This window comes from Dermacentor silvarum, chromosome 7 (genome assembly GCF_013339745.2).
Source record: "Dermacentor silvarum isolate Dsil-2018 chromosome 7, BIME_Dsil_1.4, whole genome shotgun sequence".
Classification (NCBI taxonomy): Eukaryota; Metazoa; Arthropoda; class Arachnida; order Ixodida; family Ixodidae; genus Dermacentor; species Dermacentor silvarum.
In genome coordinates this window covers 101,016,776-101,043,959 of record NC_051160.1, presented here as the reverse complement: position 1 = coordinate 101,043,959, position 27,184 = coordinate 101,016,776, and the positions used below count along the sequence as shown (strand labels likewise).

Sequence of the window (27,184 nt, the reverse complement as noted above, 5' to 3'; positions counted from 1 at the left end):
GATCTAGAAGCCTGAAAAGTCTCGTCGCCTTTTCTTTTTTTTTCTTGCCGAAGAGGACGGAACAGGAAGCGCTGCCACTGTATGCTTGTTGGCAGTTACAAGGCCAATCAAAGTATGGCAGTTCCTTATAATGACCAGACGCAGTGGTTTTGTGGATACACATAATAGCATATTGCACTACGTCCCCAAGAAGATGGTACTTAGCGATATTTAATAAGTCCCCTTTTTCTTCTAGTTCGTATTTCCCGCCAGTTCGTATCTCGCTCCTCATTCCGCAGCATCTACAATCCGCAGAGCCTAGAGCATGTAACAAATAAAATTACAATTGACAGACGGACGTACACGTGTTGAAAGCAAGGAATGTGCTTCATGAACGTGCGATTTAAGCATTTTGGATTTTTCATGCGTTCAACGTGTTCAACTTGCTCCCGCAGAGCGACGCTTCAGTCGCTCCAGAAGGAAACATGGCGCCGCCCTTATTTTAGCATGGGCTGCCCTGTGCCATAGTCTGCGATTACCGGTTCGTTTTAGCTATTTACTAATTGTGAGCTCACGCAGAACGCGCACGTGTGTGTCACGCGCGTTTCGGACTGTAGTGCAAGCCTCGTCATTTCGCAATGAGTATGTTCAAGGCGAAGATGTTGTCAGGTAAGATCAGTTTGACGCTCCGACGGGAGACGCTGTTTGCGTGTCAGGAGCCGATGCGTCCTTGTATTGATAAGCGAGTGGCGCTGTCGAGAGCTGGCTGTGCGAGGTGGTGATCGAAGTAGGGAACTACCTTATCAGCTCACTGTACGTGCGTTTAGGTTGCGTGTGCCGTTGAAACAGTGGCGTCATAAGAAGTCGTGCCATTCGCGATGCTTTAATAATCTTGCTGTTCTAGCTTTCAGCGTCCAAAGCCAGCGTCGAACTGAAAGTGCCGTCTTTCGTAGTAGGAAACTTCACTTTCAGTGCTTGTATGGCTTCTACCAGCGGGCTGATGGAGTGCGAATGAAGTTACTATCAGCAAAACAGATGGGAGATTTGTTTACTACTATTACGAATAATAAAAACATGTTAAAGTAGCAACTGTTCTAAGAGCGTTTACTCCTGCCGTGTTCTTTTTGTTTTACCTTTCTATTTTGTGTGCGAACACAAATTGTAGCGTAAATATATTTGTTATGCGTGATTTCTTCTAAATAATTGAGCACACCAGTCATTGGATAACTTGCTGGCAACTCTATCGGCATCTTTTCTAAGCTGCCTAAAAAACGATAAGAAATTGGGAACGACGTTATTTTCTTATGCAGTGCATTGGCGTAGTAAAATTGTATAAAAATAATTTCCTGTTTGTGTCGTCATTGCTGTCTGTAAACAACCAAATCATGATGTCGTACCAGTAGTCTAGTTCTCTTATAAAAAGGCTTGTTAACAGCGCTTAATAAACTTGTGAAGTGTATTTACTAATTGAGGGCGTCGCCTCACGAATATTTTCCGGCAAAAGAAGTTATAAATTGTCTTGTAGTTGTAGGCAGGTTGTACAAGTTCTAATTTGTCTTGTACTTGTTATGGGCATTGCTCTCTTCAACATCAAAGTACGTTCAGTTCAGAGTTACTGGCCATTGAAGGTTGCCTACTCCATGCCTTGATGTCCTTTCGCCTACTCTTGTGGTGTAGTAGAAGCCGTAGCAGTGCATAGTGATTACTGACAATGCTCCACCTATGTCTGCACCAGCAATCGGAGCTTTGATAACGGCGCAGCAGTTCTGTTCCCCACAGAAACATGGTGTCACCAGTATTATAAGTGATGAGATTCATTAGTTTTGTTCATCAGGCTTCGCTGCTTTTGTTCTCATTTTAATGGCTGGTTTTAATATAGCACACTAATGCTGTCACTAAATTTGGTAGTTGACGCATCACATTCCCTATCATTCCCATTGACTATACCGGGATAACTTTCATAGCAATAGACTGCTTACCTTCGCACCACACGTATTTTCAACATTCATTGCCCCGAGGGGTGTAAGCCAACAACTTTGCATCATGCAAGAATAGTGCATCTATCAAGTAAGACATTTTGTAAGGTATTGAGTGTCTAATGAAAATTCAGGTTGCTCTAAAGAAACAAAAGAGCACTCTATTGAATCCTTGTTGTGCCTTATAGTTTCATAATGCTGTAAGTAGTATGAGAGAAATTAATATGAAAAAATTTTTGCTGTAAAGTTCATAAAAAATGTAGGAAAAAACGTGAGCTGGTAAAGGAGGAAGCTTCAAAGAGTCGCTCTTCGCCAATGCTTGCGTGTCCCAAGATTCTGGGTACCTTCGTCTTTTATTTTTTTTGGTACAGGAACTGCGCCGCAGAAAATCTCGCTTTCGCCTCGTCACGGTACTTATCCCAGCCTCAAGTTCTTGTACAGAATAAATTTATTCTCGTCATTATCCTTCAGTTGTGCACACCAACAAAAACCAGTTCGAACTGGCTTGAACTTTTGCTTGTTTTTTTTAACTTCAGGAATGATCTGGAAGTGAACAATTTCTTTGCGCCAGAGCACACACGCACACACACAAGAATTATCACCTGAACACATTGTGCAATTTTTTGCATGCTTTACTCAACCACTACCAAAAAGTAATTTATCAAAACATGTTTAAGTATTTCTACTAAGAAGAAATTAATGGCTGCTCCTTGGCTTACACAGAGGTTTTTCCACAGTGACTACACAGATGTCATGATTGCAAAAGGCACTGGAATGTGCAAGCAGGCAAGAGGACAGACAACTGAACCTTCAGCAATGACAACATTGGCCATTATTGAGGCAATTGTGGAGCTCGAGCAGAAATATAGCTGAAAACGAATGTGATATGCCCAATAGGTACAGATGCAGCCATTTCAGGCGGTCATGTTATCAATAAATTGTTTGACGTTCTGATTTGTTCACATGAAATTACCTTGCAGGCCCAATTAGGATACATTAGGTATGGGTAGCTTTTTCCCGGGACATCAAGATGGAAAGAACATGTCGATTTTTAACAGAGAAAGCACTGTAGGAAAGAAAACACATGTTCTTTTAGTTTCTGTAAAAGAAACGAGCAGTGCAAGGCAAGAAGTTAACAGGGCAAATTATCATGTAAAGCAGAATAACAATAGCACATGGCAAAACTAGTTATTTAATTCACGATTCCACTTGCGTGTGATAAACTAAACGTGCGATAAATTAAGCCAGTGCACATAATGAGAAAACAGTGGAGTAATAAAAAATGTACACATCAGTAAACAAACATAAACAGAGTACATAACAAGGGTATGACCAGTCAATTAGCAGATGTCAACTCCTTCCGCATGCTTATAGCCCACCTCACCAACTCTGTGCGATGCACAGATCATGTCAGCCAACCAGAATAGTGACCTCCATTGTCGGCCTCTGATGGCCCTCTGTGCTACGCTGACTATATGGACGCATTGTGGAAACATTAGTAGCGCGCAATAGGCAAGCCCTTCTCTGGAACCGGCTGCCAGTTAAGGCTGATTCACACTAGCCCGGCACGGCACCAATTTTGGTCTGCCAACTGTTGGCGACAGCGTTTTCCTTCCTTTAAAGCGTTGGCCACAGCATTTTCCGTCCTGTAAACAGCTCAAGTCATCAGTCGGCAGACTAAAATCGGTGTCTTGTCGGCCTAGTGTGAATGAGCCTTTACTGGCTGCGCTGACAGGAGCCTTCCCTACAGTGCACGGAATTGGCGAGACGGAAGTATAGGTGTTTGGTGGAATTTGGTGCTGGTTTGAGTAAATGGATCTTACTGGGAAGGGGGGGGGGGTGCATTACTTGAGTGCATGGGACAAGGACGGGCAGAAGGGTTCAACACTACATTTAACACAGGTGCACACGATGCCGATGTCATCATGTAATCTGTGAGAAGCCATGTAGGTTAATTTGGGGACAGGCTAGATGGGCTTATATCGCCTGTCTCCATTGGTGTGTATCATGCAAAGGCCTCGGAACATGCTGTGTAACACGTAGTGAGTGTTTACTTAGTGGATGGGGTGGTTTCTTGCAGCTGTTATTCTTTGTTGGTAATGTTTTTGCTGCTGTATCATCTCTGCTCTGAAAAGGCGAACATCGAGTTAGGTGAAAGTAGTGAGGTCAAGCTGAACTGATAATGTTGGTGTTACAGAAAGCCCAAAGCATCATTTCTACTGCGAAGAAAGTTTTTGTGAATGAAAAAATGGCAAGCGTAGAACAGGATTAGTTCTGCTACTGCAAAAATACGGTACCAGTTCCTGATGATGCACATTGTCCCATTTGTATTTGGTAACTAGATGTCAACCAGCAATAATAATAATAATATAAAACATGTTGCACTGAGCGAACAAAGAGAGGTCATGTGGTTCTGTGTCGTATTTACTTTCTAAAAAAAATTATGTACCATGGATACTGCTCACGTTGCTGACATATATCTTTTTTGGCAGACACAAGTGAGGACGATACGGACAATGACCATGACTCGCCCAAAAAGGCACAGAGTTTTCGTCCTGCACAAGGTATGATGTGTCTGCTGCGTTGCGCCAAACATTGTGTATTGATGCAAACTGTTGGAAGCCAGATTTCTCAGTTTTGCCGACTTTGAATAAGAAAGAGCACGAAAATTAATGGCTTCATTTGCACATTATTAACCACTCCGAACCACAGATGGGTTTTTGAAGGAATTACCGATTTGCATTATATGTTAGGATAATAATATTTTGGCTTCAGTCGTTATATGTTTTAGCACTCTTATTTTAGTAACAGAGCTATTTAATGATGCGATGGCCGAAGATAAGCAACTGGGACACAAGATGTAGGCAAAAATACGCGTCTCTGAACTAACAAATAAACCTTTATTATGATATGCATCTGAAGGCAAACTTGTTAGTCAACCACTGTGTTGTGTCACCTTCGTCTCATGTTCCATGTCCCCAAGCGCTGGTACCGCATTACGCCAAACCAGCAAGCCCAATGCCTGTTGAGAGCTTTTTAACCAGTAATGTGTTTGTGAAGGAATTACCAATGCTGGTTACATGTTAGCATATTGCTTTCCTTGATTCACTCGTATGTTTTAGCAATCTTGTATAGAAACGTGCGAATATTCAAAACTTTCGGATAACGAATCAAGTATTGTTCTATTTGATTAGGTCTTTGAATCGAATGGTCGCTATTCATAAGTACGTAAATTATAAATTACCTTTTCAATGTTTCAAATCACTGACTGTCTGCGTGCAAGCGTAAAATTGGAGCCACATTGCAATAAATTTCATCCCAGTGCAGCCATAGTACTAGACATAAAAACACGTAGTGAAGCATGCTACATCGCAGAGGGAGCCAGACATTTCTGGCTAAGCTGCAACCATTTGCACTCACCAGTGGGTCTTCAGTATGCTAATAAACTGATTATTGCTTGCAGTGCTACATTGTGATTTTAATAAACAACGCGCTTCATGACGTACGTGGTTGTGCATTATTAGGGGCAACACACGAGCATGCAGCCGCACTGTGCGGTGTGCTGCATGATGCCGCCAGGAGAACTACTTGCGCGGGCACGTTGAGAGCCAGAGGCGGCGCCTACGGCGTGTCGTCTGCTACTCAGCCGGCGCGTCCACAAACGCCTGTTTTTCGTGTCACCGTACGTAAAGCGCTGAGTGTTTTATGGCACGCAGAACAACAAGCTGCCTGAAGCGGTAAACATGTAGTCCGAGAATAACTGTTCTTTATAGTGGTGTTGCTTGTTTCAATACTTGACAGCACACCGTATGCGTGATGGGTGTGCCTACGTGCTGCTCGTCTCAATTTACCTAATGAACTCGTGAAAAATATTAACACTGTCCAGTCCAGCTTTTCTATCCGTAGCGCTATGTGTTAAATGGGAAGGAGCAATGTAGTCGGCGAAGTTTTTTCTGAGACTGGTCAGTGACACAATGTAATGGTGTGTTAATGTGTACTTGTATTTTCATGTGAAGTAGTTTCGATGCCAAACACAACTTAGCCGTCCATTCATTAATACAGGAAGGTTGCATTGCTATAGTAAAGAAATAATTGGCATTTACAGTTCCTGATTTTACAATAAATGGATTGGCTGAGAAATTAGAGTGTACTAAGGCAAGGAAAACAGCGAGAGAGACAGGACATGCAAGGAAAAGGAGCAACGAAAATATTGTATGAAAGGTTCATGGTGTAATCTGTGACTCAGCTCCTCTGACTTTCGACATGTTATGAACACGGTCAAGGAAAATGCCACGAAGTCTCGCATCAACGCACCACATGTAGAACAGGTATTCTGAGAGGACTTTACTCTTTTGAGCAGTGTGTTGGACGATAGGCGATAACACCCAGCACTTCATGTACAGTGATACGAAAGACTTTTCTTTGGGCTTGCTACACCGGGATGTAAGCAAATTCACGACGCCTGCATCAGGTGAGGCTTTGCGCGTGCTGGCACAGTAGTAGACGACGTGCCGTAAGCTACCCCGCCCCGCCTTTGGTTTTCTACGCACATGTGTAAGCAGTTTGTCCTGCGGCCGTATCTGGTGCTCCACGGAGTGCGCCTGCGCGCTCGCATGTTTCCCCTGAGAGTGGATGAGTAACTAACATTGGGAATGTACTAAGATTTGAAAATCGCTTGTTATTTAACTGAGAGCGGCTGCCCATTAGTTGATGAGTATCCAATATTCGATTTGATTTGATCAGTTTCTGTCACTGTTCAATTCATATTCAGTTTGGTCTCAAAAATTACTACCATTTGCACACCCCTGCCCTTGTATTATAATAACAACAGCTGTTTAACCAATATTGAGTTTGCGAAGGCACTACCAAACTGGTGTTGCATGTTGGAATGTTAGTTTATTTGACTCACTGTTGTGTATTGTGCACAGTAGGGACAAAATGCAAGGTACTTTGTAAATCTGGTAATCACATGAAAAGAACTTGCAGTTTCTTTCTGTAAGTACAGTACTTTATTGTCTGTATTATTTTTTATTGCAAAGCTGCCTTCACTAAGAAAAATGAATGGTAAATTTTGTTGAATTTCGCAGATACTGCAGTGTCCTTGGGCAGCAGGTCTCATGCAGTTTTCTTTTTAATCATCAAAAAAGTATTTTCGGCCTGTTGAATAGATGGCAAGTTCAGAGAAAAAGTGCTAGCCACTGCTCACACTTTAAAATTTATTTTTTAGACGCCAATAAGCATTAGCCTTGTTTTGCTTTTTTAGGAGTTTTGGGAGATATGCTGCTGCCGTCTGACTTAACTGTAATGCTCACAAGTGCAAAGCAAGTATCAAATAGATAAATAAAAATAAGTATCTCAAATGTATAAACTTTTGGCTCACCCAACATCCAGCTTTGTGAGTGTTGGCCACTGGATCCTAGGCAGGTCGACATTCAGTACCTGTAGACAGCAGATGTGGCCATTGTGGCTTTTAAATGCCGCAGATGGTGGAATGATTAATTTCATTTGCTGTCAGCAAGTGGTGCATGCCAGATCATGCTCAGTACTCGAATCCAGTGGCCAACACTCCGTGGCGCTGACAGCTACGCAAGCCATACATTCGCTCTTGCATTCAGGTTAAAGGTGTACTGATACATATTTTGGAAGCTGTACAAGCTCTGTCACGCACTTCTCACATGAACAAGGATGACAGTTAGCAAATACGATGTTCATAAAAGATATTTTAATTTGATACTAAAGTTGGTCTTTGATGAGGCCATATGTCATAAACAATATTGTGATGTCATGATGCATTGACATGCAGCAAAATTTGCTGACATCGTGTAGCAGTAAGGATAGGTGTGGCGACGTTGTGGGGGGGGGGGGAACCATTGCTTTGCACATCTTTTTGGGCTGCGTTAATGTGTGGCAGATGGAGTGAGCCAGTGTAGTATCTTGATGTCGTGATGCAAATACCTTCGGTATAGAGAAACCGAAACTGGTTTGTAGAAACTACGATTCATGTAAATTATTTCGGTTGCTCTGTTGCTCGCCAGTGCGTTATTTCCTGGCGTTTAGAGGGTTTGAACCTTCATCTAACACACATGGAAAAAAATGACAAGTCAGAAAGGTCGTGTCAGGACTCTTTTTAAGATTCACGGCAGCATTACTGTAAGGCATGAGTGGTATTAAGTAATCAGGTTTTAATGCTGACCTGTCGCCCGGGTGCATTCTTATATAGTTCCAAAGAAGCAAGCATGCTCCATGCCAAAGCTGTGCGGCGACGATGAGGACGAGGAGGAGGAAGAGGAGGAGGACGGCAGCAACACCGACGACTGGGACGGCAGAACCGGGAATGATGAAACGGGTGAGCTGAACTTTTCCACTTTGGCAAATGATGGGATCTGTAGCATCATGCTGGAACAGGCTGCAGGCCATGCTGATGTTTTTTTAGTTATTTATTCTTATCGGCGGTACATGGGGGTGAGGACAAAAGGAGGTTATTGGTGCACTGTTGCTGAGGTGGAGACTATGCAGATGAAGCGACATGCTGCGGCAGCAACAAGTGGACAGTGTGACAGGGCCATGCGCGGAACGGAACTGTCCTACCTTTATTTCTCCCTTTGCCTAATACCCTGCCACAGTGTACAGTTAAAACTTGATATAATGAACACAGATATAATAAGTAACAATGGAAATGTCTTGATGATACAAGAGTAATGAATATATCCTTATAACAAAGATTGGATATAACAAAGTAAATAAGAAAACAAATCATCTGCTTGTAACGAATATCAGAGATAACAAAAGCATTTTCGTGTAGGATTCGACTTCATTATAACAAGGTTCGACTGTGTGTGCACGTGACATGGGTATGTGATGTCAGCAGGCAGGTCTTAGCAGCTTGCTTAGCGCCCCCTGCCCGAGAAGGCGTGCCTTTCAGGACACAACTGGCTTCCTGACAGGGTCCTGCACCTGCTTGGTGCAAGGGTAGTGTTTTTCAGTTCATACGAAGCAACAACATTCATTGCGGGAAAAGCGAGAACATAGCAAAATACAACCACATTGATAGACATTATCAATCCGCGTAGTTAAAAAAAAATGCCTTTGAAGTGAAACTGTAAGCTCAGTGTATGAGTACAGGAATGATATTTAGCCCTGACATTCACAACATTGTTGCCCAGTTACTAAGCAGGGTACTTCATCAGTGTTGAAAAGTGTCATTGGGCCCTTTTAAGTTTGAATGCACTGATCTTTAAAGAGCCTCTCACCAAGGTTGGACATTGCATCCTGTCTGCAAAGTAACAAACCTATGCACGGAGCAAAAGCAGGTGAAATTTCACACAAAAGTGAGCGCACCCTTCTTCTCGAGGAAGCCCCGCTTCCAGCCAGAGAGCCAAGGTCATATGCACAGATGCCTCTACGCAAGACACACTGCCTGCAACGTCACCGACCATAGCACATGACTTCGGTAAATCATTCAGTGCGGAACATGCAATGCCGTCACTGGAAGTTTGCTGCTCAGCAAAAAAAAGGGAGAGAAGGGCTGGTCACCTGAACGTGATGCGGTCCCTGTGCTACGGTATGGAAGAAAGCAGGAACAGAAGGCCGCTAGTGGACACTAGTAGAGGCAGTGGGGGGGAGAGTCTCTGTTGGCGACGCTTGCCTCCTGGCAGCATAGTAACACCAATATTTCAATTTATTCTATATGCTGTAATAACAAACCGATTTGAAAAATTATTTCAATAAAACACTTCTTAGACATGGCCTTACAACTTCCGGGTTATACCAAAAATTTGCAGTGGGGCCTGGTGAGGGGCCCTCTAACATACATAGTATTGATATTTTAGAAGGCTTTTGAACCTGGTTCAATGATAAGGTGTGCAAGATTATTAACATTGAATTAATGGAAATCTTTTTACATGTTGTTTTTATGTGGCTGTGTGTGCACTGAGACTTGGAATCAGTCACTTTGGATTTTATGACCACTATACGTCGAGACTAATGCCATACGACATCAGGTGTATCACTGAAAAATTGGGATGCTACTGGTCACTGTTTTTAAAAATTTTGTTCTTTGTTGTAGCATTCTTTAGAGCAAATAGAAAACATCCTTAAAGTTATTGGGAAAATACTGAAGGTAGTCTCCAGTGCCTCGAGCCTGCTTTTTTTCTGTTATTTTCTTAAAGCTCTCAATATAGTCATCTTTCTTAGGCCTAAATCAAACTGCAGCTCTGGCCTTGCAAGAAAGTTGGTTCCCTAAATAGATAAACAAAAATTTATATTTTGTTAAAGATCCCCTCGCTAAGTTTAGGCAACATGAACATACAAGCATAGTACAGTTAAACCTGCTTATAACGAACCTCCATATAACGAATTCCTGGATATAATGAAGTTTTTCTATTCCCTGCCATTACTCCATAGAAGCACATGTATTTGAGACCTCTACGTAACGAAGTGGCAGCGGGAGACCCCCTCGATATAACGAATTTCCCCCTCCGACAACCTAGAGATTTCGCGCCAAATTTTGTCATTTTTGCGCGAGCAGCAACACGAAGCACCTTCTCCGCCGCAACGGAATGCGAAGCGAGCGCACGTGTGTGTGCGTGCGTGTGCGTGCGTGTGCGAGGCGGCGGGCCTGCATCCCTCAACCCGGCGATCTTGCTGCCGTGGGCGTGATCTTTCCCCCTCCCTTCATTCAAACCTGATCCTGCCGCTTGCTGCAGCTGGCCTAGCCCGCCAAGCCGGCACTCTCTCCTTTTCCAGTTGATGTTGCCGACGCGCTGGTACACGCTGTGACACATCACACTCGATGAGCGCGGACACGCGCTGTCAAACGCTGGCGGCGGGTGGAAGCGCCGCGGGAGAAGCGAGCGAAGTGACCTTCGTGCTGTTTATCGCTTCAACGCAAACTGAGCGCCGAGAACAAACAGCAAGCACAAAGCTACAAGACTCTGCCCCAACGCTGATTGCTTTCAAGATACGGCCCGCGCGACCGCGCGCTGCCGCGCAGTACACAGTTGATGCCAGAGTACAGTACAACGCCGCCCTGCTATCCCTCCCCCTCGCTCCCTCGCTGGTGCCTCAAGCGCAACGGAAGAAGGCGCGCTTCCTCCCAGCTTTTCTTGCGCGCGCGAGATTTAGACGCGGTCGTCGGCTCCCCTCGCATGTTTTCACTCGCACATACAGCATACGGCGCGCGGCAACTGCGTTATCGCCCTTGGACTTTATAAGATATAACTATGAGCTAAAACCAATTTTAGGGCCACAACGCGTCATAGACACCATCTTTGTATAGCAAATACGGATCTCAAGGGCCATAATTTTGCTGGCGGAAACCGAAAATACGTCATAGTTGTCGCCCCCGGCACTCTGGGCGGCCAATGCCATCGTCAAGCCACCAAGCCAAGTGACATGAAAAGTCAAAATGGCCGCTCGGGCCGGCGCGGGGTGGCAGTTCGCAACGTATGATGCGGGAACAGTCCCACAGTTGCGACGCAACAGCGGGGTTACCAATGCATTGGACTCTATGGGAGCTGTGCGGGGACCGGCCGAAAATGAACAGCTGGGAAAACGCAGCCCCCGGGAACGTAACAGCGGGGTTCTACTGTAACACTACGACGCTACGACGCCATCGTGACGCTCGCTCTTCGTTTCCGATGCCTCGCGCTTGTGCGAAACGACACGCGTCCACGCATCCGGTAGCTAGTGTGACATCCCAAGGATGAGTGCTTCGACGAAAACGGGTGTGCGTTACAATTGAGGGCGCGTTAAAATCGAGTTTATACTGGTAAGCGTTTCTTTTTCGAATTTTCGTGCCGAAGCTGCATATAACGACATCCTCTTTATAACGAAGTTTTTCGGGAATTTGTCAATTTCGTTATATCCAGGTTTAACTGTAGATCACACACTGATGATTGTGTCTGCAGAGTATCAAACTGCTGCACAATGCAACAACAGCTGAAATGTAGAACAATAGCTCGTCGTGCACCTCTCCTCTTGAGGGAGCCCTGTTTTCTGCCGGTGAGTCAAGGTCACATGCATAAACGGCGCTACTTCAGATGCACTGCCTGCAATACGGCTGATTATGGCAAGTGATTTTAAGTAAATCATCCGATGCGGGATGCACAAAAGTGCCAGTGGAAGTACGCTGTGCAGCTGAAAAGAAGCAGAAGAAGAAAAGAAGGGAGGCGGGACCGTTGACATAAATGGGATGAACTCCTTTGGCTACAGTATGGGAAGAGGCCTGGAAGGGATGTTATTTGCAGACGCTAGTTGAGCCAGTGGGAGAGAATGTCGTTGTTAGCTGTGAAGCTTGCCTCCTGACAGCATCGGGACGTGACATTTCTTCTATCTCCTCTACTAATGAACCAATTAGGAAAAATTCTTGCAGTAAAGTGCTCTTTAGCATTTTACATGTGGTGAGGGAAAAGGGACAAACTTCAGGTACAGCCACTGCATTACTTTTTGTACTAGCTGCCATGCCAGGATGCTGTGTACGCTCGGATCACGGTTTATTATGCTACATGCTACTCTTTGGTTACTCAGCTTACTGCGCCCATTTTTGTAATTAGCCGGACATTTGCTGGCTTCTTACATGATTAACGCATTGCCACATTAAAGGAGTGTCTGGGAGCAAGCGGCATTGTTGGCCGTCAGCGCTGAGTTTGTTTGCATTTCCCATACCATCCATTTTCATATGTTTCCATCGAGGTTCATACCGTGAGCATCATGCGGCGACTGCATCAAATACAGGCATTTCTGAGGTCATATACTAGTATTTTGTGTGTGTGTATGTGTGTGTGGCCACAGGTAAATCAATAAAGGCTCCCCACAGCAGAGAAGACAGTGACAGCGGTGACAGCGATGACAGCAACGTCAGAAACACTTGGACCCAGAGGGGTAAGGACGGTGCTTGCGGTGGCCAGGCTTGCGTGAGTGGGGCTGATTTCGTGTGTGTGTGTTTTGCGGGCTTGTCAAATGCCTGGGTGGTGCTCTGTCTGTTCTATTGCTACTGCTGCTGCTGCTGGTGTTGTCGTTCCGCCACGTTTGTGCATTCTTCACCTTCTGCCCACCCTCTTACCCCCCGTGTGTGCGTCAGTCTCCACTCATTGTCTGAAGTGCTGTTGGTAATGTTCATTTTCTTGCGCTGAGTTTATTAACCTGGTGGTGGTTGGAAGCCCTAATGGTGTTGTGCCCATTACTGCGGTGTGTCTTTCTCTCGGCACTGTGTCTTTCAGATTTTTTCATTTCTCTGTGCTCTGTGTGACATGCTATATGAAAGATATGTGACTGAGTGTTGGGAGTCAGTCATTTATTTGTCTTTTCAAAGCAAGCAGCAGTGTTTAGTGGGGGCACTGTTAGCATCCTTTCTTTCCCCACCAAATTATTTGTTGTTCTTTTAGTCATAGTAGCATAGTTGTGACCTTGCTCTGTAGACGATGTTAAGATAAAGAGCACCATTGACTACTCATTTTAAAACTGTCACTTGTGTAGTTAGCGAAGTCTCCAGCTTGTACAAAGAGCATTCTTGATCTATGCCTGATGTGCCGATATGAATTGTGCTTATGGGAACAGTTAAATATTTGCTGCATGCTGGCACTGAGACATTTGAATACTGTCAAGCCCACTCATAATGGCTTCGAACTTGCAATTCGTGTTTGGTTAATGTGTGCAAAAATTACAAAACTGATAACTTAAAGTAGGCCATATGCACTATCTTAAATAGAAAATACATGTGTGAACTCGGAACTCTGTTATAGTACCCTTACAAGTACACTCTTTAGGAGCTTGTAAATTAACCCTCAAGTTATAAATTTGACTGATCTAAAAATAGGTGTGTAGATTGCCTTACACAGTTTAGGAAGTAATCTTGTGGCTGTTATTTACTATAGGAATTTGAATTTGACAGCACCTAAGAGGGGAGTGTCAATTATGCTATTATGAACTTGAGAAAGCAAATTTGGGGTGAAATATGCATGTGGCTTTAATTAACACCCTATAGCATATGATTTTGCCCAACAAATGTAATTTGTTTATATTCTTCTGAAAACTTGTGCTTCACAAGTACTGAACACTCTCCATGCGTCCATGCGTGTCCTCATGCGTTGCCTCCGCATTCATGCGTCTCCCATGCGTGTCCTCCGCATTGCTACAGAGACAATAAATTAACTCAACAAAAATTGGTGCAGCTATACATCGTTAGCTATTTCACATTCTGCCTCAATCTTAGGCTTGTGCAAATATTCAATATTTCTGAATATTCAATTGAATAATATGATATTCAGTATTTGCTTCGGTTGGAGTTTCAGTCTTCAGAATTTTAAAAGTATTCAGAACGAACGAGTGTAAGTTTGAAAACACGTACCAGCGACCGTTTCAGTTCCAGTAAGCAAGTTGCATTGCCACTGGCACAGCTCATTGTCGAGAAAAGCCAAATACGTGCGAACAATTTGTTTAGTTGCCGGCCACTTTTTTTGAACCTGGTCAATTATTCTGACATTCCCACGGCACCGCCACCTTCTCTAGTGAGCCAGTCTGTAATGGCGACCATGGTTTCGGATGCTGTAGGGTGTCTCGCTCGATATTTGGGAGGCACGCAAGATGTCGAAAAAATGGCGGTCGTGAAAAAAAGTACCGTGCCACTCAGGCTGTACCCGGTACACCCATTTTTGTCTACTAAGTTGTTTCTCTGCTTTGCAAGAGCCATACGGCTGCTGCGAATACATCTTTTGCTGACTCGGCACCAAACCGTAATTTTAGTTGCTGACAGCCAGCAAAGCAGAGCTGGCTAGGCCTCACAGCTGGCCAAGGTGGTGGGAGGTGGTAAATCGTCTTCAGGAGTGTGCCGCTCACCAGATTGCTAATCGGTAATAATAGGGCTTGAGATTACGTGCACGGGCTCTGCTGAGGACTCTAGAAGCTGGTGACAAGCCGACAACTGCAGCGAGTGTATCTAAGAAGTTCGTCTGTGCACCTACAAAGAGCACCTACAAAGAGCACATACAAAGAGATGTCATGCCAGGAAGACATAGCTAATATGTTAGACTTGATTTCATTAAAGAGACACTAAAGGCAAATAATTATTCACTATGGAGTGTTACATTGCTTTTCTAGAAATCTCGCAGCGTTTATTTTACCAAAGAGAGGACCTAGCTGGAAAGAAAGTCGCGCGCGACCTGAGGGACTGCACAATTATTCGACAATTTGAGCAAGATGGCAATTCTGGCTAGTTGGTTGAGTTTGTGTCGAAGTTTGTAGATGCGCTAGGTAAAACATCTGAATACTAAAATGGGATAAATGCAAATAGGACGAACAAACAGGACAGGATGCCACTGTTCATCCTGCGTTGTCAGAGCCTAGACAGGGTGCTACAGTTGCATGAAAAATGCTAAGTAGCAGAAGTGATCCAGTGAAATTGTCAAAACTGCACTTTCTTTAATGGTGAAATGCAATTTAGTAGCTTTCTTGAGATGTATGTTCTGACTAAAATTTGCAGATTGTGAAACCAGACTTCACAGCCGTGGTGTGTCTTATTAAGGCGAAAGCCTTATATGTCTCATCGTTCAGTCAACCTTCAACGTCCCTGAGCGAAAACCATGTCGTCGAAGCGAAATTGTACATGGTGACGACTCGGTGTAGTAATTCACTCACTACACCGACCCAGCATAGTGTCTTACCCATATGCAAACGCTCATGCAACAATTCTGATGGTGTGCGGGTCACCGTCGTCATTGTCTTCTACGAGTAAGCAAGCAACGCTCATGCAACAATTTTGATGGTACGCGGGTCACCGTCGTCATCGTGTTAATTAAGGCACAGTTAATTAAGGTAGCGTCAATTAAGGCACTTGAACGTGCAACCTTTGGTCGGAAAAAACAAGTAATAAGAGGTAACCACGCATTCGAATGAGGATGTCAAGTAATTTAATGAATTTCTCTTGAGCGCCTTCACCCTCTTTGGCGTATGCTAAAGTGCCTGTCAATTTTTCCATTTGTCATTTTCTTGCTTGTGAAGGCTTTGTAAAGGTAACGTTTTGGACATAACGTTTTGGTTGCCATTTTTGCTGAGAAGAAAAATTGTCAAGGAGGAGAGTGAGGGGGGGGGGGTTGTGACAAGTACTGTATGGTAAAATGCAAACAAAATGCAAACAAAATAAAGTGGCAATACCTAGAGTACAAACTTCGCTTGATTGAAATATATTGAAAGGCTTTATATCGAAAAAATCACATGCCACTTCGCTGCTGTAAAGGTGGATTACCAGCGAAGCAGTTTAGCACACGACGTAGAGGTGACACAGAATTTAGATCGAAGGTATGAGCAGATTTCATTTCTCTTGAGCAGCGACGGCAGTCAACCCGAAGGACGACACACGCACACACACTTTTAATTTAATCGCCGGTCTTGATCGGCGGCATACATTCGCGTGGAAGAGTACCGCCACCTCGGAGAGCTGGAGGAAAGTAGACACGCATGGCGGGACCGCCACACCGGGAGAGCGGAAGGAAACTAGGCACGCAAGCGCTTGGAACGACGACAAAGGGAGGTCGGTGCGAGCGTACACATGGCTGAAATGGGTGGCACAGTGGCAAATCTTTGAGAAAGCATAATTGTCTACCTGAGAGTCTACTGATTTTGAAAATGGTGCGTATTGATAACTAATCTACTGAAAATGCATATTCAAGTGATGAGACATATAAGCTTTTGCATAGAATGAAGCGATTTTGCATGATATTCGAGAGCTGAGTTTTTGCACATGGCAGATGGATTGGTGGGCACAAAAAATGCATAGAACCCTAGCCATAGATAGACAGCTTCGCTGTAATATAAACATATTTTAAATTAAGAAGAGACCAGCGGTAAAGCCAGTAGTCTGCTGAGCATTGTTTCCGTAGCCCAGGATTGTCTAGGGGCAGAACAACGAACAATGTGAGTCGATTTCGCTTATGTGGCTTGAACTGGTTGTGCCAGTTGACAGGATAATTGCCAACCAAGGGGGGCCACCGAGAAGATGATTCTACGAGAAGCAGAAGTTGCATTTGAATGTGTAAGAGAAGCAAGACTAAACACGAAAGGATGGACCCCTTAGTCTCAAAACTTCGAATAACACGACAGTTTCAAGACACTGAACAGTATACAAAAATCGGAATGAAGCTCCTTGCAACAATTCAGTTGTTTGCTATGTGTAAAGGCCTGACAGAGCTCTTGCGATGACTCTAATGTGCCAGTTTAGGAACAAATCTGAAAGCTAGCAGATGATGTGCCGGTGCGGCTGTCGAATCGGCAGTGGGCACCTTGAGGGAAAATTTGGCTAAATCGTCCGGTTGGCAACCGTATTTGGTCACCTGGAAATTCTAATCTCGCACTTTAGCTTCACTTAATTAATATTTGCCTTTAGTGTCTGTAATAGTCACTGTTTTATGCTGCAAGCCTTCATAGGTTCAGGAGCCGTTGTGGGTTTGATCGGTTTTGTGTTAACCATCAGTTTGTTGGCGAGTATTGGGGCATACACACTTTCATCTTGCATGGAGATGATTGGCATCCTAGTGCTTTGTTTTGTAGCAGAAGCTTTGATTCTTTGTTGCAGGAAACTACAAGGCCCCTGAGGTGGCAAGCAAGAAACGCAATCGTTTTGTACAAGGAGGCTCTGAAGGTGAGCAGTGTCTTGTTGGCCAGTTAGACCTTGGTCATGCACATTGTGTCCAAAAAGACTTTCTTACGCATGCAGGTTGTTGAAGGGACAGTACTGAGAAACACTAAAGCATTGACTAAGTATTCCTTCAAAACTCGTTATTTTCTTTTATTTTCTGGTAAGAGGTTCATTACTGGAAGAGAAAATGAATGCTCAACTTCCATTTTCTTAGTTTCACGCTAGAACTCTAGCCCAGTATGGCAGTGTGCCGTTGTGTATTTCAAAACATTTTCTCATATTTGCAGGAAACTACAAGGCCCCTGAAGTGGCAAGCAAGAAACGCAAGCGTTTTGTACAAGGAGGCTCTGAAGGTGAGCAGTGTCTTGTTGGCCAGTTAGACCTTGGTCATGCACATTGTGTCCAAAAAGACCTTCTTACGCATGCAGGTTGTTGAAGGGACAGTACAGAGAAACACTAAAGCATTGACTAAGTATTCCTTCAAAACTCTATTTTCTTTTATTTTCTGGTAAGAGGTTCGTTACTGGAAGAGAAAATGAGGGCTCAACTTCCATTTTCTTAGTTTCACGCTAGAACTCTAGCCCAGTATCGCAGTGTACCGTTGTGTATTTCAAAACATTTTCTCATATTTGAGCTATTATTGCACAGTACAAATTCTTGGAAACTTGCCAAGTCCAGTGTTTGGCTATTTTAGAAATCGGTGTAGTATATATTGTAGTTCAAAAAATTAGCCAGGCACAAGCAGGTAGCATCAAAATGCACCAGCTTAACGATGAGGCAGTGTGGGAACTTCAAGGCGATCTCGCCACCCGCCTTTCATGTTTTTTCTGGCTTGCCAAGCCTTCTGTTGCGTTAAGAGTAGCATTTTTGGTACTGCAGAAGGATAATTTACTAATACAGTTCAACTGACTTTTACCTTTAGTGTCACCCACTAAGGTAGCTTAGTGACTATGACGTGCTGCTGAGCTTGAGGTCGTGAGTTTGATCCCAGCCATGGTGGCCACATTTCGATGTGGATGAAATGCTAAAATAACTTTCCTTTTAAAGGCAGCTGGGTACTACTTTCGCGGTCCTGACATCGTGCGAGATAGACTAGCGAACGTGCCGATTCTTAGCGTGGTCAAAATGGTGCTCGTTGAAAGCAGCAGCAGCAGCCTACTGACGCCACCGCAAGATGACGCATATGCCGCTATGTCGCCTACGAGTCTTGATGATGACAGCAGTGAGCAAAAACGAACCTGAAACCGCAAATTTTATGCTGAAAACTTTGGGATCCGTATATAATACCAGGCAGAAATTTTACGTGGTAAAATTTAGAAAAAAACCTCGTATTATACGCGGGTTTTTATGGTAATCCTGAGCCCCTCACTACGGTGTGCCTCATAATCATATTGTAGTTTCGGCACGTAAGACTCCTTGATATTTTTTAATTTTCTTTAGTGTTCCTCCAATATGTGCTGGAAAAGTTTTGAGACAAATCTGAGACACTAGTATGAATAAAGTTTAGTAGTTGTCATAATGAATGCAAGCAACCAAACCACTTGAGAATCTAATGACATCATGTCCGACTACACTTCTCGGCCTGCAAAGAGGGACATTTCTTGTTGTGCCAGCGTAGATTATGTCTGGCTTATGTGTGTGTGTGTCGCTACTTCTTGTTTTGTAAAATGTTTTGATTACTTCTTTAGTAAGCTGGTCATGGAGTGTACGGTCGAGTATGATTTGACAAGGTGATGAGGGGTTTTGAGCTAACATGCCTGGTACTGGCTAGCTAAGACCTACTGTGGGACACATAGCATGTCACCACTACGTTATACACACAAAGCGTGGCCACAGTAGTTACGTTGACTCACTAGCAAGGCATAGCGATGACTCGAGCACTTGAATCAGGCAGGTGCAATAAAGGACTATGGCAGTGAGGTGGCAAACGCGGTCCACAGGTGAAAGCTTGTAGGAAGTCCACTCAGCCACCAAGGGCTATGGTAAGCTAAGTTCTATTCAGAGGGAGGCCATATTGCTCAGCGTCCGATAACCAAGAACAGTGCAGATAAATCTGCCAGGCAGATTTATGATGCTGCAGGAGAGATGCCAAGGTGACAGCGAGAAAAGGCCTGCTCCTGGGGCCGGGGTTTGTATGCATGGCTCACAACGTAACATGAGCCATACCTGTGGGCCGCAGGCTCCACATTGCACCGGGGCCAGTGGCTGTAGGGAATATACGCTAGCCCGAATAAGACCTAAATGGTGCCTCCTCGGTGATCGTTCAAACTGGGGACGGGAGTCGAAAGGGTTCCAGCTATGCATGAGTGCTTTTGTAGGTTGTTTTTGCCATGGGAACTAATATCACTTTTTCATCTTGGCATTTGCTTGTAGGTGTGTATGTTATTGTTGACTCTTTTACATTAACTCTTTCCCTACCATGGGGAAAATAGGTGTTGTTTCTGAGTTATGCCAGATTTTTTTTATTCTTGGAACTACTGCACTAAATGTTTTATGTATAGTATAGACCACTTATAACGTAACCGCCTATAGTGCAGGACCGGATATAGAACGGTGTTTTCAGACCCGTTAATTTTCCATTAGCACTCCATGTATACACGTATCGCTTATAGTGCAGTTGCGGGAGGCGAAATACCGGTTACAGTGTGGCTGCCTGGAAGTTTGACAGTCAACTGAGATGGAAAATGCTCAAGCCGCAGATATACTCCAACGTCACACGAGTGCGCACGTCGAGCTCCGCGACGTCACGGTGGCAAACAACCGGCGCGTCTTGCGCCATCGGGCATTGCTGGCGCGTGAATAGCTTCGTGAATATTTTTCGCCCGGCGCACCAAGCCGCGCTGGCCACGCATCCCAGCATTCCTCACGAGGTGCGGGTAGAATGACGTAATGGCGGGAGCACTTGAAAGCACGTTCGTCGCCGTGGCTCTCTGTGCATTAACAAGCATGGTGTCACGCACGCACAAGCACAGTGCACGCAGTGCAAAGCAGTGCACGGGGGGACTGTACCCCTGTCGCAGATGGCTTTCAAGATACAGCGGCCCCTGCGGGCGGGCGTGCGCGCTCAGAGTAAACGCACTCCCCCTCCCCCATCCGAGCCTTGCGCGCCACGGAAGACAGCGCGCTTCCTTCCCGCTTTCCTCCCTTGCGTGTGTGAGATTGAGACGCAATCACCGGCTCACCCTCGCATGCTTTCAGTCGCACATACAGCATACGGCGATGATTTTATCGTCCTTACACTTTATAGGCACCGGGCGGCCGTCGTAAGGCGCCAGCGGTGCGCCGGCGATATGCTGGCGAACAGCGCCGCGAACGGCAGCTGTCGGAGCACTGGCATGTGAAGCAGACGACGGGGCGAAGGCACTCGGTGCTTCCAGTGATTTGGCACTGTGGGTTTTAAGGGCTGACGCACCGGAAAACGCATTTTCGTGTGTCTGCTTTTGAGAAAGGTCATCACTTGTACGAATCAGATCACATTCGTGGCATCAGGTAGTATATAAAGCAGAAAACGAGAGCAAATTGCGATGTAAATGCGCCACGTGAACGGAGCTCACCGCGGCAAGCTAAGACGTGGAACTGCAGCAGTTATACTCCAGATGTTATTTTGCTGTGCGCTTTAACATTACCGCGTATTTAATCATGGAAATATGCGAATAACACAAAAATTAATGGCAGAAAAAAAAAAGAAGACATACGTCTTCCTTATTCTGTTTCTTGAGCTGCTTCGCCGATCGCACATGTGTCAGTAAGTTCCCGTTTTCTGTCCGTTGTAGTTCTTTTATCGTTGCAATGCTTCCCCATTCTTAATTGCTTATAAACTAGCCCAACCTTCAGTCACGGCCAATTTTGTATAGCTTAGCGCGACGGGAGCCGTCGGTGGCGGCGAGTGTGAACACGCCACTGCGTTGGCATTCGCTGTCGATGCACAGCACAGTCGTGTGCCGGACGCAACCAGAGTTGGGAATTGCTAGGAAGGAAAATGTACATTAAAGGAAGACTGATACACTGATAAGACGGCAAAATGACTACAAATCTGAGAGTTCGCCTTCGGTGCCCAAGCTCTGGAGCCGTTACACTGCGGAGGCGAAGACAGGCAAGTGGGACACGAAGCTCTTGCGTATGAACGGCTCTTTTATTAACGTTAGAACAACTGGAGCATAGCAAATCAGCGTCGGAAATGTACAATGCCCAGCGATGGAAGCACTGGCAGCGCGCGGCTGCCGCCGTTTTTCTTTTTTTTTTTTTCGTGCCACAGGTGAGCGCCGTGGGACAAATGCAGTCATAATGCGTTACGAAGGTTCTCGCTTTCACTCTACACCACAATGCATCAGTTTGGTGTCTCCAGCGCTTACAGTCAGTGCAAAAAGCGCTGGCGACCATGCGCTTCGAGTATCGCGTTTCAATTGCTGAGCACTGAACGCGCTGTTGCCTACGGACCGCACATATACAGACTTTCCGCCTGAAAAACCCGATGCCGCAATGAACAACGGTTAAGTTGAATGGCCTAACCAGCTTCAGTCTTGTTTCAGTAACTGTTGGTGCACCCAAAAACGCAACATGTTTGATCAGACTTGGTTTCACGGCAACGCCTGCTGCACGCGGCTCGGCCGCCACATGCCATTACATTCACGGCGCCGCCACATGAAGGCGCCACCGGTCCAAATTCATCCCGCGCCCGGTGCCTATACAGAACCTCGCGGCGACAGCTACGGCAGCTAGAAATGCGCCTGGAGTGTCCATATAGTTGCTATAGCAATAAAATTGTTGTTTTGGTTATAGTGCGGTACCGCTTATAATGCGCATATTCGCGACTCCGGTGACTTCCGTTATAAGCGGTCTACACTGTAATACATTAACAAAAGCAGAATGAATGTACTTTTCACGCATAAAGGTTTTATTAAGGAGATGTATGTCATAAAAAGATATAAATTGCCAAAATCAAGATTGTGTGATAAAATTAAACAAAGTTTGTAAAGGCATCCTTGTATCTAGTAATAAAAAAGTTTTTTACGACAATTATGAGATATACAAAATATATTGCCATCTAATAGGCACTGTCTCCGGAAAAATTTAAATTTTTAATTGAACAAGCATTCCGTTACAAAAAATTTAACTGCAAGCACTACAGTTGTGTGTGCTGGGCTCTGGCCACCAATGTTCCTGGCTGGTTTGCATCGTCGTGGCTTTCAATGTCAAAGTCCAATGAAAAGTCAGCATACTCCGACTCGCTGCTACTCGATGCATCGATAAGATCAGCCGCAGAGGCAGCAGAATCGCGAGATCTGCTATCTCCAGAAGAGCGCACACCACTTCCGAAGCTGGACAGTTTTCTGTTCTGCTGCGACGGTCGTGAAACTTCAGAGTGCATTTAAACATCACCGCCATGCAGGAAAAATGTGAACTGCTTGGGAAACAAAAATATAGTGCTCCTCCTTCACGTCCGATAGCACAGTGTGTCCGTGAGCGGCGCGGAAGGTCTCCAAACTGGCGTTTCAATCCATCGATAGCGGGCTAACAATGCCCAATGGGCGCGGTACGGAAAGAGTTAAGATAATGTTCCGTTGCCAGCGTGTTGGCGCGCTGTCTTTCTTTGGATGCTTCATTTTTTCTCGGTGCTTCTAATGTGGTTTAATTACATTTCATACTACGCTACTCAAGATGCATTTGCCATAAAATCTTGCGCATCGTACAGATTTGAGAACCGTTAACAACGACACTAGAATGGGCTATTATTAACAAGTGTGAGCTCTGCTACCTGTATGAGTGGGCATTGCTTCCTGTAGATTATAACTGCATGGTAGTACTGAATAAAAGAAGACAATGGGACAGTGCTCGTAGCATCAAACACCAACCAAGGTTTGCAGCAGAAATGCATGTCACATGAGTGAATTCGTAACGTACTACGCTGGGAGGTTGGGCCGAATGTTACATCATGCAAAATTAAGATTATCACCTGACACAACTACCTGAGAATGGCGCCTCTCCTTGCATCTCTAAGGTGAGATTCAACCGAGTCACTGATGCTGTGGTTGTGTGCCCTCGCAGGTAAATACACGAAGTACTCCAACAGTTTCTCGAATGATGACGACGAACCAGCTGAAAGTGGCTCGGGCGTTTCGATGGGTGAGTACGTTGTTGTCGCCTACTGAATTTTTTTTGCCGTGCATGGCATTCTGCCAACTAGCAGTCTGTGCAGAATGTGTGTTTAGTCAATTGTGCATTGTAGTTGCGGGAATGTGGCAAGAACAGACATTGAAACGCATTAACTTCGCAGGCATGGTCTAGTGACTGTTTTCGCGAAGGCGTTCTGTAACCTCAGTGGCTGTGACTTTTCGCTGCCGAGCAATGAGTCACGGTTTCGATCTCAGCCGTGGTGGCCCCGTTTTTTGCATCACTGTGGCAAATACGTATTTTTGGGAATTGGCCAAGAATGGGTATATATATACCCAGCAAGACAATGCACAGCATCCACATATTGGGGGAAGAGGTAAAAAAAGCATTGCATTAAGAGATAGCAGGACAGTAGCTTGGATTATAGAGCAAACACAGGTAGCTTATGTTTTAGTCGAGTGGGGTTGTGCAGGCCAAGTTTGGTGGTGGGCATAGAGGACGTTACCGGTGGTCAGTTAGAGTAATAGAACGGATGCAGGGGGAAGGGATATGCAGTTCAGAAAAGCACAGGATTAGGCGAAATTTGCAAGGCATAGGATGGGAGTCGATGGTTGCAAGGCAGGAGGAACTGGAGATCATTGGAAGAGGCTTTCAACCTGCAGTAGACTATAAGCAGGCTGATGATGATGATAATAATAATGATGACTTTTATGAATTTAGGGGCAGAGTGTTGGCCTTAATAGTGATGGCACTTTCTCCTGGCCAGCCTACATATTTATTAATTTTTCTGATTCATTTTTTTGATAATTTGCTTTTTTTCTGTGCAGGCAATTACAGCAATGTCTCAAAGAAGCTGATGGTAAGCATGACAGGGCGGTGTTCAGATTAAAAATTTTCTTTATAACCTGGTGCGCAGAAGCGATGATTTGAAAAAAACTGCATGCTAGTGCATACTCTTCCTAATGATTACAGGCGTTATGATTTTTATATCGCCAAGTATGAAGCAACTAGCCCAGTAAGGGGCATAGTGAGGTCTCGTTTATTTTAACTTGAATTATCGGATGTTTTTGTGCATCGATTAGAATGGAGTCGCAACACTACGCTTCCTATATGTCACCATTTAGAAGGTGCACAAAACAATGGTCTTCGGGCTGCATATGAGGTCACTGGCAGGAGCATTAACCCAGAGCGCTGGCAATGCACAAGTAGACGCCATTTCACGGGACGTGATAGAAAATTAGTAAGTAACGCTAATTAAGTAAAGTGTTTGACCAGAGTCCCAAGGTGCTACAGAATTCATTACAGAGGTAAGATTTCAAGAGCTGCCAACCTGTGATGGAACTGAAAGGTATACAGATGAGACCCTGGGAATGTTAGCTAGCGCCACTCATGTAATGCTGAACTGAGAGTTATACATGTTGGCTTATGGTTGATAACTTCTGTGAACCACTGCTACAATTTTATTGGACGAGGGCTTGGACTCTCTCACTTAAATACCTTCATATGTTGTGCGATAATCTGTTCAAATAAGCAAACAAACAAGAATAGTAATTGAGTGAATGAGGTAAATGTTAGACAGGATTGGCACTGCGACTGTTAAGTTATGGTACCAGCTTTTGTAATGCAGTGTGTCCCATTTATAATTGATAATTTGTTGTTAACCACTAACAGTGAAGAATTGTTACATTTTTAACATGAAACAAAATCAGCTTCACTAATTCTGTATTGTATTTTTAGAGAAAGTGTGATCAGGGGCTTCCTTTGCTCATCACTCTGTCAACATGTATTTTGAACCTGGTGGTCTCTGTGTGTGAGGTCTTGACCAAGTGCGTGCATAGCTGTAGCGGTTGGCAGAACATGATTTTCTTGAGGCCGTCGGCACACCTATGTAAGGGAGCATGTTCATAGTGAACAATTTTAATTGCACAAGAGTCATGTAGCCCCCTTGTGATCTTTTTCTGCAACGAAGTCACCTCTTGCCATAACAACATACAAATTTCTAAGAGGGTTATCTAACAACATAGACTGTTGATAAAATATGCTAAAGACAAGTGCAGAACAGTTTTGTGTTGTGCAGATTATCAAATGTTCAGCTTGTGAGAGGATACAGCACCTCATATCAAGGTTGCGGTCTTCGTTAAGACCAACATTTTTGGAATGTTTACTTAAGACACTATTAATTCGCATTTCCACATTTCGGCCACATTTCGATGCAAAATGAGAAATGCAAGAACACCTGTGTACCGTGCATAGGGCGCGGGTTAAAGAACCCCACGTTGTCATTATTAATCTGGAGTACCCCACTTTTGTGTGCCTCACAATCAGATCGTTGTTTCGGCATGCAAAACCCAAAAATGTAATTTTTTTTAAGCCCTACTTTTGATAAGACAAACAGGTACCCAGGGTCTCTTAGTGCCAATAGAGTCTACTGCATGGCTGTAGTTATGTAGCCCTTTAAAAATGTATCATGAAAGCCGTAATGAGATGTTATTGGACTTTTCATTTGTGGCCGTCAGGAAAGCATGGGCTACAAGGCTGGCAGTGGTCTCGGCAAGGACAACCAGGGAATTCAGGACATCATTCCTACGTCGAAGCAGCGAGGCCGACGCGGTCTGGGTCTCTCTATGGAGGGCCTCGAACCCAGTACGGATGTCAGCTGGGACTTTGATAAGGAAGAGGTGAGAAAGGACAGTGTACTCTTCTGCCTACATTTCCCACATTTCAGAACGTGTTGTCACCGGAACAGCATCTTTGGAAGACTGGGCACGCTATCTGGGCGAAATATATTTACAACAGTTGCCTTGTCAACTCGGTGGCTATGACATTCCACTGAACACAAGGTCGCGGGTTTGGTTCCCAGCCACGGCGGCTGTGTTCTGGTAGAGGTGAAATGCAAGAATGGTTGTGTACCGTGCTTTGGGTACACGCCAACGAACCTGAGGTGGTCGAAAATAATCTGGAGCCATGGCTTCCCTCATGGCCTACTCTGCAGCTTTCAGGACGTTAAACCCCAAATTGGAGTAATTTTTAAAGCAGTGGGTGCTCAGAATTGGCTGCCCTGCAAGGCCTCGTTCCAACTAGCAGAAATCCTTGCCCACGAAATTAAATGTCAGCCTTAATTTATATATATATATAATAGAAGCTTTCCTCCAGGTATTTTTTTCTAAATTAGGTTAGGTTTCTAATTAGGTAAATTAGTTACAAGCTGGCTCCTCAGTTACCATTTGAATAAGTTAGGAAATTAGTTTGTCGGCAAGGGTTTCTAGTTGGAACAGAACAATGCAGGGCAGCTAAATTCCAGAGTTACTTTTTGCAAATTATTCATTCACTAATGGTGCCACAGCTTCGGGCATTTTGGAGCGCTGGTTAGCCAAATTGTTACTTCCAACAACTGTGTTTCAATATTTCTAGTTGCGGATTCTTGCTGCTCACAACCAGAGGAAATGCTCGTTTTTGCCTTGTTTATTTTCAGCACCTCTTTACTTGTGCA

At 44.6% G+C, this 27,184-nt stretch overlaps 1 protein-coding gene across 1 annotated transcript in view; it reads left to right on the top strand.

The window, feature by feature from the left end:
* The first annotated feature begins 438 nt into the window (after positions 1–438).
* LOC119458317 (cap-specific mRNA (nucleoside-2'-O-)-methyltransferase 1-like) overlaps positions 439–27,184 on the top strand; it is a 92,470-nt gene continuing 65,724 nt past the window's right edge. The window contains 9 exon segments of the mRNA XM_037720148.2: positions 439–648; positions 4,448–4,519; positions 8,176–8,301; positions 12,747–12,836; positions 17,521–17,586; positions 17,871–17,936; positions 23,629–23,706; positions 24,522–24,553; positions 26,211–26,372. Coding sequence (XP_037576076.1) covers positions 618–648; positions 4,448–4,519; positions 8,176–8,301; positions 12,747–12,836; positions 17,521–17,586; positions 17,871–17,936; positions 23,629–23,706; positions 24,522–24,553; positions 26,211–26,372 — 723 coding nt within the window. The 5' untranslated portion in view covers positions 439–617.